At 46.0% G+C, this 15802-nt stretch overlaps 1 protein-coding gene across 2 annotated transcripts in view; it reads right to left on the bottom strand.

Annotated features, from left to right (window-relative positions):
• PPP2R3A (protein phosphatase 2 regulatory subunit B''alpha) overlaps nt 1-13359 on the bottom strand; it is a 45119-nt gene extending 31760 nt beyond the window's left edge. The window contains exon 1 of one of the 2 annotated variants that reach the window (XM_069865115.1): nt 10892-13359. In XM_069865115.1, coding sequence (XP_069721216.1) covers nt 10892-12883 — 1992 coding nt within the window. In that variant the 5' untranslated portion in view covers nt 12884-13359. Of the gene's footprint in view, nt 1-4145; nt 4519-10891 lie in introns of those variants that run through there. The other variant, XM_069865116.1, reaches the window with a different exon arrangement.
• Between the last annotated feature and the right edge of the window lie 2443 nt (nt 13360-15802).

Raw genomic sequence — 15802 nt, 5'->3', positions numbered from 1 at the left:
GCTCCTTGCTGTCAGGACTGGGAGGAACCAAAAGAAATTACTCAAATTTAACAACCAAAAGGAAGCAAACCAGCCACCTGTTCCCTCAAAGGACACTGTTTTGTCACTTTAACAATCCATCACCTTACCTTACAGTAACAAGAGAGGCATAGAATTGGATTGTTTTTTTCATGGGAAGCAAGGAAGCATCCTCAAGGCAGACCATCACAACAGCACTGTGCCATTTCCCTCCTGTTCTGCACCACATACACCCCGACGTGGCACAAGATTCAAGCTGATCATCCTTAAACACAACTCATCCAACTTTGTCCCAGCCTCCTCCACCTCCTGCAAAGCAGAGCAAATCATTTTCCTCCGGGTGCTGCCAAAGTCAGCAAAACTCAGTACTAGCTCCCACAAGCCACAAGTCAAGACCCCAGCATCTACACTAATTTCCTGATCCACAACAATGCCACCAGCCAGAAGGTTAGGCACCTACAGCAGAAATACAGGGAATGCTGCTCAGCTTCAAAGCAGGGAGCCAGCTCAGACACAGATTTGCAGCTGACCTTCCCTGCAAGACTGAATCACTAACTCCTGCTCAGTCCAAGGCAAACAAGGTGGAAGCATTGCTCATGGATGACTGTTTTTCAGAAGATTCTGAGTAGAAATAAAATATTTTCAAATCTGCCTTCTTCCTTCACACATAAGCAATGAGTTGCCTGCAACAACACAGAGAAAACAGCAAGCAGCAACTCGCTCCTGAGGATCCTGATCCCAAGAGCAATCTTGCAGGTTACAACCAGATGTCAGCTGCTACGGAGACAGCGAGGAGTTTACTACAACTACTTGTGAAACAATAAAGAAAGTGATATGAGGGGAAATTCTGTGGTGATTCCTTGGAAGAAACAGTTTCTTATTGTAAAAAGTTAATCTTAAATGCTGTCTGCCCAGTGGAACACATTTCCCCAGCAGGTCATGCCTTGTCAGAAAGGAAGCTATAAACAGAATAATAAATCCTTTAGCTTTGTTACCAATAGCTAACAGACTTTTTTTCCCTCTGAAAAGGAAAGTGAGATTGAAGTCCATTTTTAAACACTGGTCTATAGTGTAGTGTAATTTACCTCAACTCAAATCTGTCTGTCCACTGTCATCTTTTGCCAGTCACACAATTTATTTATGGACAGACCAAAATAGTGACATCTGCATTATAAATAGTCCAGACAGAACTACAGCCCCATTGTAGTTCACAAACAAAGCACAGAGACTAAACCTCTGCCATCCCAGTCTCCCAGGGACTTGCCAGACCCAGCAGAAAACTCCACAGAAGGAAGCAGTATCATGTCAAGCCCACAAAGGCTTTCTGCTCCTTCTTCCTGGCCCCAACTCCAACAGAAACCTAGATAATAAACTTACCAGTTACTTGTTTTTTTCCAAATGGGTTTCTGCAACAGTGACTCAGCCTGGCTTCTCACAGTCCACAGTGCTGACTTCATGTCTCTTTCCAATTTTTACAGTTCCTGTCTTACTAAAGTTTGATGGTAACTGGACACTAGCCATCTTCAAAGATCGCTGGTTCTCCAGACCTGATCCGTATCTATCACCCAAGACTTTCTCTTCCTTTCCTTCCCTGAAGACCTTTCCCACAATTGTATCCTTTTACTGTCTCTTTCCTATTCAAGGACAGTAAGAACAGCTAAGATTCATCTATGTGTGGCTCAGCAACGTGAGGAGGAGCAGCTATAAGAAAACACCTTACTGGATGGAATCTTTTGTACTATAAATTGTCAACTCACCAGCAGAAACAAAGTCCAAAATGAAAACAAACTCTAAGCAACACAGAATCCCCAAAGGATTCAGGTGGAAAGGGACACAGGGCTGACTATAAGGCAAAAGCAAGTTCCTTATGGTCTCATCCAGTTGATGAAACAGTGAAAACACAGAGCCTGCAAGCCGCCACTGACCAGTGTGCTGTAAACCTTATGCACACCCTTCCCACAACTGATACGCTTCAGCCCAAATGCCTCTCTGAAAACTGCACGGAGGTAACACCCTGTGTGCATCCAAATTCACGCAGACAGAAAGACAAGCGTGCGCATAACCCTCCCCTCCTCACAGAAGCCCCATTGCAGTTCTCATCTCTCTGGATCCGCAGATGACACTCAGCTAGGGCAAGACCGGCACAACCAAAGGCAGAGCTGCAAGTGGAGAGGCTGTGACACACTGTTCAACTGTTGCCATAAGAAAAGATGCCAAGTTCTCCACCTGCGTACAGCAATCCTGAGCGTCAACGCAGGTTGGGAACACTGGGAACCCACTGGCTGAGCAACAGCCCTGCTGAAAAGGATGTGGAAGAGATGGCATACACCAGGCTGAACACAAGCTTGTAGCAAAAGATAAGCAGAGCTGAAATTTACTGCTCTTTAAGAGACATGGGTTTTACAAAACACCTCTCTTGCATTTCTGTCCAACATCCACCCAAACTGCTCGTCACCCACCTCTCTGCTCCCCATCACCGCTGCCTCACCCTTCCAGCTGCCTGTGCTGTTTCTGTACATAGTAAGCCCCGTTACCTCTCCTCTCGGGCCACCTCACACTAACACACCCAAGCCATAAGGTACAGCCCCACAAGGCACAAAAATTAACACTGCGCTGTGGCCACATGGGAGAACTCCCATCTCTGACCTCTGCTCCCAAACACACATTGTCGCTGTGTCCTAAGAGCCAGCTTCAGCGCTTGCCAGACCCCTCTGTGAAATGATTTAACCCATCCAGAACGGCAGGAAAGAGACTCAGCTTTGTTGCTGGATGATATTTTACCATGTTTTTGAGCTAAGGCAGCTCACAGGAAGGCATCTCAGGCCCAGTGCAAGACAAGGGTGACCCATGGCAAAGAGCTAGCAAATGGGAGCAGTACTGGAAGAGGAGAACATCTTTTTTTCAGTTGCAGCTGCCCACTGCTTTAGTCCATTTGCCATGGATCTGCAGCCCCTGAGCAGTTATTCTTGAGGCATTTTGCAGTGAAGGTCGACGCTCCCACTCTGGAGCAGGCAGAGGGCTCAAGTACCAAAGGCTTATCAATTTTTCTAGTTGGTCTACCAGGAGATCTTATCCCTCCCTGCGGCCCTACCTCTGTGATGGCCTTTGGTGACCAGACTAACTATGCAGAGCGAGCTTAGCTGTGCTGCACAGTTCTCTTCCAAACTGCCTGTGGTCCCCGCCCAAGCTATTACCGCACATGATGACTTCATGCAATTCTCCTCCAGGGAGTGAAAAAACATGTTCCAGAGATTAACCTCATATATGTATGTTAACCTGTCACTAGAAACCATCAAAACAAAATGTGCTCCAATATACTTGGAGCAAGTTTAATAGCTGTTTCTTAGGAAACAGCTGCACCGCTCATAATTCCAACTTTTTAACTTCCTCACTGGGTCACTGATTATTTAAACACAGATGAAGCTCAAGAGAGGCTGATTTGAGCATGTTGTGACCCCTGCAATCCTGGGGTGGCTCTGTGTCCCCTTGGTGCCAGAGCATAAATTGCTCCAATCTTTTGCCAGATATCCCAGAAAGCAAGTACAGCAGCTGGGATTTACCAAGAAATACAGCCATGGCACGATTTCCATTTCTCTGGCTACACTTCCATGACTGGAATGGTCTTTTGCAACCTAAATGATTCTATGATCTCCTTCAGCCACAGTCCAAATAGTAGGAAACAGTAGAAGGCAGCACCCTGTGATGGTAAAATCACAAACACCAAAGTCAGGTAGGCTGGTCTGTGCACAAATTTGTACAGTAGAGAGCACGACCCTCTGAGCACAGCAGAACGCTGGGGCTGTTCCACATGCAACCAGAGATGTTCAGAACAATGACATACTTAAAAAGAGGCTTTCTTACAAAAACACAGTCAAGATTCAACAGTCTTACACTACCACTCCTTTTTATTCAATTACTGCCCTTACTGTTAATTTTTTCCCCTTGTTTACAAAGACATTTTAACTCTGCAATCTAAGCCTGGAAGGTTTATTTTTAAACCCACTGGTATCTAGCTGCAAATAACTTTCTGCAAATAGACACGCCTAGAGGGGACACAGTTTGATTCTCTGATCCAATAAAAAATACAAAGCAACAGGAAAAGAAAAAGAAATGCAGAGCATTCAAACCTGGGCCTGCTGGAATGACTTCAGCCTCCTCTTGAACCGAGATGGAAGAACGAAGTCACAGCCCTTTGCAAGGAAAGCTAGCTCCCCTCCCAAGTCTGGGTCCCTCCGCAGAGAGCTCTCCTTGATCATCATCCTGGCCAGCTCCTGAGCAGATGCTGCCCTTTCCAGAAGGGGCACAGGGACTTTGCAGACCACGTCAAGACCCGCACGTTGCTTTCTTTGGTTTGATTTTTACAGGCAAAAAATGTCAAACGGCTTCAACATAATACGTCTTCTCGCTCTTCACAACGGCAACATCTACAGGTTTTATCTCACTCCTGAAGCCAAACCTCCCTTTTTTTAACTGATATTCAAAGTATCTTTCAGTACCACCAGGATCTTCTGCCTTCTTGTAATACTTTAATTGAGAAACATGATCTACAACAGAATCTATTTCCCTGCTGGCTACATGACAGATGATCTGTCCTTGGCTTGTAATAGGCCAGGGGCAATATGGGAAGGGAAGCACCCACCACCACTACCAAGAGTGCTAAAATTAGATGTGCTGCAGAAGTGGCTAAATATACCACCTTCCCCAATAGTTCTGACTTTATATGCTGCGGTGCTGAAACCCGAGGTGCAAACTTGCCTCAATCAGACTCAGCCAGAGTCAAACCACACACCCTCAGCCAAGGCCAGTGCACGTACGCTGCTTGCTGGCTTGAGGTCCCTGCCTCTGCGGTGATGAAGATGATCAGGGTTAGTTCCCACTCCAGACCAAAGGCTGTAATTTTCAGAAAACATCCATTTTTCCTTCTTGCTTGGAAAAAGCAAATCATCTGCTTCCTTTTATGCCAAGCAAGCACATAAGGGTGACCTTGGATAATAAGCTCACGCATTCAAAAGCGGTTCTTAAGAAAACTGTCTCACAAAGACACCAAAATGCATCACTCTTTATTTCCTTTTCCCATAACTCTCACCAAGGCAAAGGCAAAGAAGCTCTCAGTGGACTCTAGCCTACTCTTTCTCTGCAAGACTTCAGCAAGCAGACTTAAAACTCTCACTCAGACTTTGTCTAGGTTTGTTGAAAACTGTGTTCTTCTTCTACTGTCATGACAATGGTGCTGAACAAAGCCCTAAATCCAGTTCTCACTCCAAAGAATGAACTAACAACAAGCCTCATGGCCTGCTCTCCCTACTGGACTTGGCCAGTTTACTTTCTAAGCGTAGTAACACAGAACAACATCTGATTTCTAGCAAGCAGGGCTGGCTTTTATCAAGATGTCACATTTGAAGTGAAAAGGTATTGCTAAGCCTTACCAACAGAAATATTTTATTGGATACATGCCTCTCATCCTTTTCCTGGTTTCCTGTGGAAGGGCCAAAGTCAATTCCAATATAGCACCCCCTAACGTGACCACAGCACAGACATGGGAACAGCCTGTCCAAATAGCGCTCCCATCATCACCGATCTGCTCCTGCACAGTTAGACAGGCTGGTCGCTAGAGCAGAGACCCCTGGCTGGCATTCACAAAAGGAATTTATTTAATGTCTTCATAAATCTGTATCAAAATCCTCCAAGTTTATTTTCTCTCCTGTCACTTCTCAATCATCAGGCTACGGTGCCCCAACCTGGGCAGTGGAACCCAGTTTTGGCTGAAAGAAGACCTGAACAAGAACATAGCACAGTCTGGGGTCCTTTAGGGCACTGTGGCTATGTCTGAACTGTGCAGCTGGGGACCTGGAAAAGCTCTGAAGCACAGATATGCTTTCACGACTGCAAGCCTGAAGAATCACAGAGTTATTCCAAAGTGATCGGCCCACTTTGCCACGTGCCCTGCAAATGAATGGGAAGCCTAACAGAGTGGTGAGATGAGGATAGGAACAAGAGAAGGAGTCCCCAGAAAGAAAAAGGCAAGCAGGGATGTCTTTACTAGAATTGCCACTAAGTGAAGGATACAGAGTGCCAAATGCAACAGTTTCAGAATAAAATTGAGGCTTCTTACTCTTTTTTCCTAAGCATTAAGGCAATGCCTGAAGAGTCCACAAGGTTCCACTACACTAGGAGCCCAGCACATCTCACATAGCAGAACGTCAAAAGGTGATTTATTTGAAATTATCTGTGGCAAGTGCAGTTACTTCATCTTCCACTGAACTCTCACTCTGCTTACAGCCTGTGGAGGAAGTGTAGTTCAGAGGCCCTGTTCTGCCTACAGCTGCACCCACACCAGCTACGCGGAGCTGTAACAGATGCAGACAAGAGCCAGCCATGCTGATCTAGCAATCACTAGCTATTTCTTACAAACCCCATACACACGTCACTCACAGATTAACCACCCACACAACATCCTAGAAGTCGGGGGCTTTTGGACTGACAGCCTGGAAAAATACAAGTAATGGATACAAGGCTTTGCTGTGCCTCAGTTCTGGTTTTTCATAATACAGCAGGTCCCTAGTTTGATATTCCCTATCCTCAAAACAGGAGGTGGGTAGAACTACAAATATAAATATCAGGTAGGAGGAACTGAGTGTCTTTTTTATATGCCCTTTTTTACTATTTCGATTTAGAAATAATCACAGAATGGTTTCAGTTGGAAAAGACCTTTAAGATCATCAAGTCCAACCATCGATCCAGCCTCGCTAAGTCCGCCACTAGACGATGTCCCCAGGTACGACATCTACTTGTCTTTCAAACACCTCTAGGGATGGCGACTCAACCACCTCCCTGGGCAGCCTGTTCCAATGCTTGACAACCATTTCAGTAAAGAAATTCCTCCTAACATCCAACCTCGATCTCCCCTGGTGCATCTTAAGAACATTTCCCTTTGTCCTGTCACTGGCTACCAGGTAGAAAAGACCAGCCCCCACTTTGGTACAACCCCCTTTCATGGAGCTGCAGAGAGTGATGAGGTCTCCCCTCAGCCCCCTCTTCTCCAGGCTAAACAAGGCCCAGGTCCCCCAGCCACTCCTCATAAAGCTTGTGCTCTAAACCCTTCCCCAGCTCCATTCCCTTCTCTGGACATACTCTAGCATCTCAATGTCCTTCTTGGAGTGAGGGGCCCAAAACTGAACACAGGATTCGAGGTACAGCCTCACCAATGCTGAGTACAGGGGAAGGATCCCTCCCCTAATCCTGCAGGCCACAATATTCCTGCTGCAGGCCAGGATGCTGTTGGCCACCTGGGGCACACTGTTGGCTCATGTTCAGCCAACTATTAATCAACACCCCTAGGTCCCTCTCCTCCAGGCAGTTTCCGGCTACTCCTCTCCAAGCATGTAGCATTGCCTGGGGTTGTTGCGACCCAAGTGCAGGACCCAGCACTTGACCTTGTTGAACACCATGCAATTGGCTCCAGCTTGTCCAGATTCCCCCCGTAGAGCCTGTCTACCCTCCAGCAGATCAACACTCCCACCAACTTAGTATCCCCTGCAAACTGGTTGAAGGTGCACTTGATTCCCTTGTCTATGTCATCGATAAAGATATTGACCAGAACTGGCCCCAGCACTGAGCGCTGGGTAACATGACTTAGAATCATAGAATTATTAGGTTGATAAAGACCTTTGAGATCATCAACTCCAACCACACTAAATCATATCCCCAAGCACCTCACCTACCTGCCTTTTTAACAAAAAACTTGTGACCAGCCGCCAGCTGCACTGAACTCCATTCACTACAAGCCTTTGTGCCCAGCCACCTAGCCAGTCAGGACAATGTTTTAGAGCACAGCGAGTCAGGAACACTTCTGAGAGGCCCAGTAATGCCACTCCACCAGTCATTCAGGCGAGGCAGGATCAGACAGATGCTACCTAGAGTCAACCCAGAGGAAACGCGTGGCAGCAGGGAGCAGCGTTTGGTTACCCAGCTCAGGGCTCTCCCTTCTGAGATGTAATAAGCTTAGACAAGGTGGTCTGAAACCATTTAGCAACACCACAACAGTAAACCCTCTGCTCCCAAATCTGCAGTCCTTACCCAGAAATGGCTGTATTGCCCGCTGACAGCAGCATGAACAATTCCACTCACTCACCTGGCAGAAAACAAAGCTCACTAAAATTGTATCACCTGCAAGCATCCTTGTCAGTATAAAGCAAGCTTCACAACCACACAGTAGGAAATAGAGGCATGGGGGAAGAGAGAAATGGGAAGCAAGACTGCTCTTCTTGGCTCTCTATGCTAATGCCTTTAAGAAGGGATACCCAACAGAGGAAGGATGAACAAAAAGAAAAAAAGGCCTTTCTGTGTCTAACCTTAGTCCTGGTGTCTGCCCTCAAAACTATTCACAAACTTTATCCAACAGCTCTTTGAATAAACCGCATGAGCGGAACTCAAGGCAGAGCCCTGCACTACCCAAACATGATTCTGAAAAGAGAACAAGTGAGTTTCTTACCTACTTTTCATCACCAGAGCACCAAGTATTCTGCAAGTATTGACTTGTGGATTGAAGTACTCTGTCAGCCATCCTATGCAGGTGATAGGTAGGCCAAGGGCACACTGAGGTTAAGGTCAAAACTATCCCTCACTGGCTTCTCCAAGGACAGATGACATTCAACTCAAAAGGCAGCACCCTTTCCTTTCCAAACAAACCCTGACATTCAGCACTTCTGCACATCAGCCACAGAATCCCAGCAGCTTTATCTCCACCTTCTTCACTGCTCACTGGTTCCGGTTTCCCCCAGTTCCCTCACACCTGCCAGCCCAGCCAGGCTTCACTCCTTGTTGCCCTCCTATCTAGAGACAAAAATATAAATATTTTGGGGTTTTGCTAGCTTAGACAACTGAACTGTTTTCAATGAACTATTTATTTCAAAACCAACGTATAAAAAAAATCAGCTTCAGACAGGCACAAAGCACAGGAAATGTGAAAACAAATAGCTGGAGGTTTAGAGATAAGCAATGGAAAACTGGATCTCAGAATGGGAAATGTCAGACAGTTTAATAGTATGCAATGCTTCCTGGCCTGCCTGGAAGAAGCACCACACACTCGTTATGTGCTCTGCAAAATATGGACTCCTTGAGTAGTCATTTCCTAGTTTCTAAATATTTGGGGTTTGAAAATGAAGAGGCAGGTCATTCCATTGTTCTCTGTGGAGAATCATAATAGGTTTACGATAAAGGGAAAAGTCTGTTGCTGATATAAGTTAGCACAGATTTTAGGACAGATGGGCCAACCAAGCCAGCAAACAGCCTGGTCTGAAGTGGCTCTCCCTTTCCTCTTTCATAGTTTAGGATTTGAGGGATATTAAAACTGTCACAATCTTCCTAAACAAAAGCCACGCTGTGTTTTCATCTGTATTGGATACTGGGGGGGTCTGTGTGTGCGTGCAACTATTTGTTAACAGTTTTATGAGCCCTAGTAAAATATAACAAATATTTCACATGTTATTCATTTAGGCACACACGTGCAACACCGAATGAGAATCCATACGGAGCTCCAACCAAATCCAGAGTTATCCAGGAACAGGAATGCGTTCCCTAGATGCTATACCTAGAGCCAGCCTTGCGCCTGGGAGCAAACTAACACCCAGGCTTGGTGGGTGACAAGGGAAACAGAAGCTGGTAAGGGACCAGCCTGATCAGCTGTTTGACAGGGTAAACACATCCAGTTTTCAAGTGTTATATAAAAATTGTCACAAAGTCAGCATCACACTTTATCAAACTTATTTTTCTTTGAATTTACTTTGTAAAGGCAAGAATAGCTATTACAAAAGATCACTTCAGAGCTTTTGGAGCTGCTTCATTCTAGAGCTCGTTGAGGAAAAAGACTCTTACCCTTGCTGGAGATAGACTAGGTTATGCTCACCATTTTCTGTAGCAAAGATGCCCAGAGAAACATTAGAAACGTTTGGAGACCCTAGTCAAAAAAGATCTCAGCACTGTCATTTAGGGCCAGCCACACCCCCTGCACCCCTTCCAGAACTGCACTAAACTGCTGTATTTTCATGGAAGTGGGCAGGTTTGAAGACATGCATGTCATGCTCCAGCTGGAAGGAGCTGTGAAAGTTCATTCATAACTTGGACAGTTTTTAAGCGCCCACGAGGAAGACAGGTTTTGGAAAGTGAAGCCCCCTCTATACTTTCTGTGCACATGGAAGTTTGGCACCAATTTGCCTTGAAAATTTAGTACTTGTTAACAAATGAAAAACACCGAGGGCTGGACAAGGCAGCCTTGGCTTCCCTCTAAAGCAGCCTCCTGTCAAGACCCAAGTAGGGAAACCAGCTCCTCATTTCAGAGATACAAGCAGTGCAGACTCCACAATGACTCTGTGCACTGAGGACAGGAAAAAGACAACTCGATCTTCCCAGATTCTGACCTTTGTGCCATGGAGGATCCCTCTCTTTAGAACCTAGTGATAAGGAGGACAGCAAAGGCTGTTGAAGTCTGCTTGAAGAAATGGGAAAGGGAGACGCGGAACGTTCAGTTCTTATTGAACTGGTGAGGGGCAGCCCCATACCTGCTCCCAGGAATAGCTGGCTGAAGAACTGCTCCTACCAGCTACTATACAGAACCCATTTAGCCACAAGCAAACAGCCTACGGGAGCACCAGCAGGAAAGGAACAAGCTCAATGGTGAAACTGCACATCAGGGCATATTTTGTTTGTTTAGGGGTTTCAGTTTCTTTTTTTTTTTTATTTAAATAAATGCCACAGTTCTGCCATGTTGGGCACTGACTCCCCACTGCAGCATCCAAAGACCAAAGAATCACTTTGCAGATGTAATTTCTCCATGTTTGTTTTACTCCCTATGCCATCAAAGGTTTGGATCTCTTACCTTAATCACCTCCGGGGCCTGCTGAATTGAAGCTGGAACAGAGTCTCTAGAGACAGTCTCAGTGTAGCTTTTTTGCCCTGCTAGGAGGGCCCGTGATGGCGCTGCTAAAGTTTCCTGAAGAATCTGCATCACCTCCCTCTCCTTGGACAAGCTTCCCTTGCCTGTCTGGAATTCCACCAGTTCTTGGGCAAAGTCCTCAATGCTTCCCAGGATACGCAGCAAAAGGGCTTTGTCATCATCCTCCATTTTATGACCATTGCTTTCCATTATTTTTGACAAAGAGAAGGTAGGGTCAATGGGTTTACTTTTAGGCTCAAGAGTTGGAGGTAGTACCTGCCTATCCTGCCGGCCAAACCCCTGCAAACTGGCAGGTTCGCTCTCCTTTAGAGGGGGTTCCCTTAAAGTCCTCTCCATTTTCTGCGAGAAGCACTCCAAGTCCAGCAGCAGTTTGTCTATCTCTTCCTTGTCCACTGTACTGCCTACCTGCTCTCCTTTGGAGACATCAGTACAGCAACCATGCGATACAGAATCCAAAACTGGTTTTGAAGGAGACATTTTCTCAGAAACACGGGAAAGCTCAGCATCTCCTGCTCCAGCACATTCTGCTTTAGCATTGGCAGGTAGGTCTGAAGAACCAGCCAGCTGGTAGCTGCGCTCTGAACTCTCCCAGCCCCCTTTCTGCTCTGCCACCTTTATTTTCCCTAACATTCTCTCCCCATCAGACTCCTCCCTAATGTACAGAGCCTCTGTGGAAGACGTGCCGTCAGAAGGGCTTGTGGCTGGTAGTTGAGGTAGAGCACAAGCATCTTTTGCAGCCCTTGTGCTGTTCTCCTGCAGGACACTGGGAAGGGAGTTGGAGGTAATGTTCACAGTACTTGTTTGGATGGACTGAGAGGTGCTGGTCGCCTCACACCGATCCCCTGGCAGTCCCAGTGGAACTGCATTGGGCGGTGGCAGCTGAATGATATCTTCATACCTGGGGGGCTGCTCATCTCCAAATACCGGGGGAAAGGGAGTTTGCTGCAAGCTGTGAAAACAGTTCACAAGTTCTGCCAAGTCACTGGCTTCCTTGTGTCCCGGTGGCTTCAGCTCAAAGGGAAGCTTTTTCAGGTACGAAGAAAACCTCGTCATCAGATTCCTGTATATCATCTCTGAATTCGCCAGGGGGTCAGTGCTGCTCCCCCCACTAACACTACCTGCAGACTTCTTTTTGATGCAATGTTTTATTATGTCCGTGCACTTCTTCAGATCTTCTGAGCATTTGAGCAAGATGTCTAAGCACACCTTAATATCTCCACCAGAAGAACCATCTAGCTTGTGTTTTTCCAAAATCTGGGTAATGAAGTTTTCTTCAGAGAAGAAATGAGGGGAGAAGGGAACCATGGGATTCACGGTGGCTTCTGGGGCATCAGTGCTTTCCTGCCATTTCTCCACAGGGGAGGGAGTCTGTAAAAAGCCACACGGAGGGCAGTTCTCATCATTGTTGAAGTGTCCATAAATCAAATCAAAATCAAAAGATCGTCTGCTGAAAGTTTCTGACCGAACTTTCCTTCCCTTTCTGTAGGCCACATGACTGGAAGAGTTTTTGAGCTTTTCAAAGGAGAATTCCTTTGTTTTACCACTGGCAAGGTTTATCGCCTCACCAGTGATGTCTTTTAAACTGCTGGAGGCCTGCACTGAAGAGCCCTTTTTGATTCTTGGATTATTTGGGAGGATTTGGTGACAGTCCTCATTTCCAGGCAAGGTAAGTCCATTTTCAGGAACAGGAACTTTATGTTGGACACTGAGCTGTGCACAGACACTGTGGTGGGCAACCACACACGTAACCCCTTGCTTAAACACTTGGCAAGTCCCAGTGCAGTAGTGCACGGTGTGCTGGAAGTGCTGGTCTACCACCACACTGCTGTAGCAGTTCACAGAAGTCACCATCAGCCTGTAAGCTGCTGCCATAGCACGGATCACGCTTGGAAGTGAGGCTTCAAAATTCACCATCAACTTAACAGGAACGACGTCACCCTACACACACTTTTCACAGCCACACCAGACTTAATAAAATCATTCAAATGTCAGTTGAAAACATTCAAACTACATGAGAAACTATAAAGCTCTTTTCCCTTGGAAAGCCCCACTGAAGTCTGGATTGGCGTTGGCAGTAAGGTGACGATTAGTGCAACTTGCATATCGTAGAACTTGAGGCAATTTGATCCTTGTGCTCCATGCAGAAAGTTTTGCTGATCAGAGATGCATCATGAGCTGCTCCATTTCTAACGGTCCAGGAAGCTTCTCCAGCCAGTGTGATACAATCCAGCCAGTTCTTGGGCAGAAGTGACAAGATAACAACTTTCGCTCAGGCCTTCTTCTCTCTTTTTGGGTGGGTCAGTAACAGACAGATAATGGAGTAGCACGTACAGACAAGAAATCTGCAGTATGCCTGTGCGATTCCCCTCTCACACCAGTAACGTAGGTCCCTACAACAGAAAAAAAGCGAGAGTTGTTAGAATTTCCATATAATACGCAGCCTTGCCTACTACCAAACATACAGCACCAGATAACCACCAACACGCAGGCTTCTGCAGAATCCGAGTAGGCTGATGTTTTCCCTTCACTCAATCTCCCATATAAGCACAGGGCTGAGGAGCTCGCTGGTGTTTACACACAGGCAGTCTGTGCATTGCCATTTTAACGGCTCTATTTTAACTACTCATTAATTTCTTTCAGACTTGCTTTTTCCCTTCCCACACTGAACGAAACATTACCTTTAACTCTAATGGAGCAAAACATTTGATGGTGCAGTGAATTTCTGACTTTCATTCTCCAAGACTCTAAAGATAAGGCAAAGCAGTAGAGAAAAGCACTTTCAGCATTTCCAAGCTCTCTGGATTATAAAAAGCTGCAAAGAGCCTGGAGCAAAGCAGATGAATGCCTCTAAGAATGCACGGCCTTTAGTAAAGGCCACGTTGGCTTCCGCTAGCCTTTCACCAAGGTCTCTGAGACCACAGTGAAATATTTTAAGGAGGAATAACTGTTTTCCATTCTCTTAACAACCCACAAATAGCAGTATATTTTATTTAATAAATCTGTTCGTGTAGACATCAAGGGTCAAAAGTAACATCTGTGTAAAGGTTAAGTGTCAAACACTCAATTCCTAGTTTTCACAGACTTAGCATCACCATTTCTCGTTGCATTTCCCACCATCGTGGCCAGAATTGTACCAGAATAAACACAGGCTGCTTAACTTTTCATACCAAAGACTGGAAATTCCAGATTCAAAGATCTTAAATTTTAGACACCACTTCATCTTTCTTGAACACCTTAAAAATCAAATTCAAATACCTCAATTAAATTCTGAGCACCCTCTATTCCTATACAAACAGAAGTCAGTTTCATAAAACACCACCAGAGCACAGCTAAGTCATACTGCAGCTTAGTTTTCAAAGGTAAGTAGGTAGCAGTGTGAGAAAAGCCTGCCCTGCATCTGATGAGAGGGCTGCCCTCTGCGTGTGCTACATCCCCCCTGCCCTAGCTCGTGATCCCTACAAGTGTATCACACAGAAGCCAAGTACCTTAGAGGCTGATGCTGTTATAATTAAGGACTGGGCGCAGTGCTGAACAATCACATTTTACATATTTTAAAGCCTTAATTTGAAATTGAGAAGCATTGATTTAAGAGTATTGGATGGAACTCGTAATGTACCATGTATGCTCACTGCAATTAGGTAGAATCGCACACCATAGAGAAACCTTCCCAATTTGTTCTTTGGATAGCATAAAGCATTGGAATGATGGCACTCAAGATGCAGGACTGCTCCAGCTACCCTGCTGGCATCTGTAACAGGCTGCTGCCTGCCTATCAAACCCCACAGGCCACGCTGCACATTGTACCAGGGCCAGCCTCACTGTGTGCTTCTGTGCCTGTCCCGTACTGCTCCCCTCTACGCCCACTGGCACTGCCCCAAAGCCCCGCTGGCACGGGAGGGCCTTCCAGAGGGATGAGCAGAGGTATGAGGTGTGCCCCAGCTGCAGCAGTGAGTCAGGTGCCAGGGGATAAAGGGCGTAAACAGAACCGTTTTCAAACCCTGGGGTGCTTATACTATCAGGCATAAACCCAGTTAATAAGCCTCCACACCCTCCACCACTGGCTCTCGTGCTTCTCTGTCAGGTGTGCTAAATGCCCTGCTGAATCAGAGCCACAGTTAAAAAAAAAAAAGCACTGTTGGCTCCACAATGTCTTCATCTTACAGGAGTTAATGGCCTTTGTTCAGACAGGAAAACCTGCTTCTACGCCTCCCAAAAGTCTAACGATCCACAGGCTCCCCAAGAGAGCCTTCTAACACATCCAGGGTAAGAGGTCTGCTGCTTTTCCTTCTCTGAGCCACCATCAACCACAAACAAGCTTTCTGGCATTTCCTGACACAGAAGTCATGTACCATTTGAAGAAAGCAGAGGTCTTCAGGACAGCAGACTGGATGAAGAAAATGGGTTCTGGAAAAGCACGGGACCTTCTTTCCCAAGCCCCTTCCTCCCTTTGCATCACACACAGCAAGATGAGACCCGTCTTTTTACCGGCAAGGAATAGTCTGGGTTTATCCCTTATTTGTGAAATAACTACATCTTGATTAAGTTACTTCTTACTTAGAGATATACTGTATTAGACTCCTCCTGTATCACTCCAAGGGTAATTCCTCCCTACATATGCACCCCTGCCACTGGGACTAGGTCAGTTCCTCTTACCCCTCAAGTCACCTTCAAATAACAAAGCTTGTATCCGTAAGAACAAGGAGTTCTTCAATGAAAACGACTCCTAGATTCCCAACCTAAACTGACTCTTTTTCAGTCCAACTTCGTGCTTCCAGCTACGTCCATTAACTATGGTCTTCCCACTGCCTCTACGTTGTACTCCCCAAACAACTT

The sequence above is a fragment of the Phaenicophaeus curvirostris genome, chromosome 10 (assembly GCF_032191515.1).
Source record: "Phaenicophaeus curvirostris isolate KB17595 chromosome 10, BPBGC_Pcur_1.0, whole genome shotgun sequence".
Taxonomy (NCBI): Eukaryota; Metazoa; Chordata; class Aves; order Cuculiformes; family Cuculidae; genus Phaenicophaeus; species Phaenicophaeus curvirostris.
Note: the sequence above shows the minus strand (reverse complement) of the source record. Positions and strands in the feature narration are given on the sequence as shown.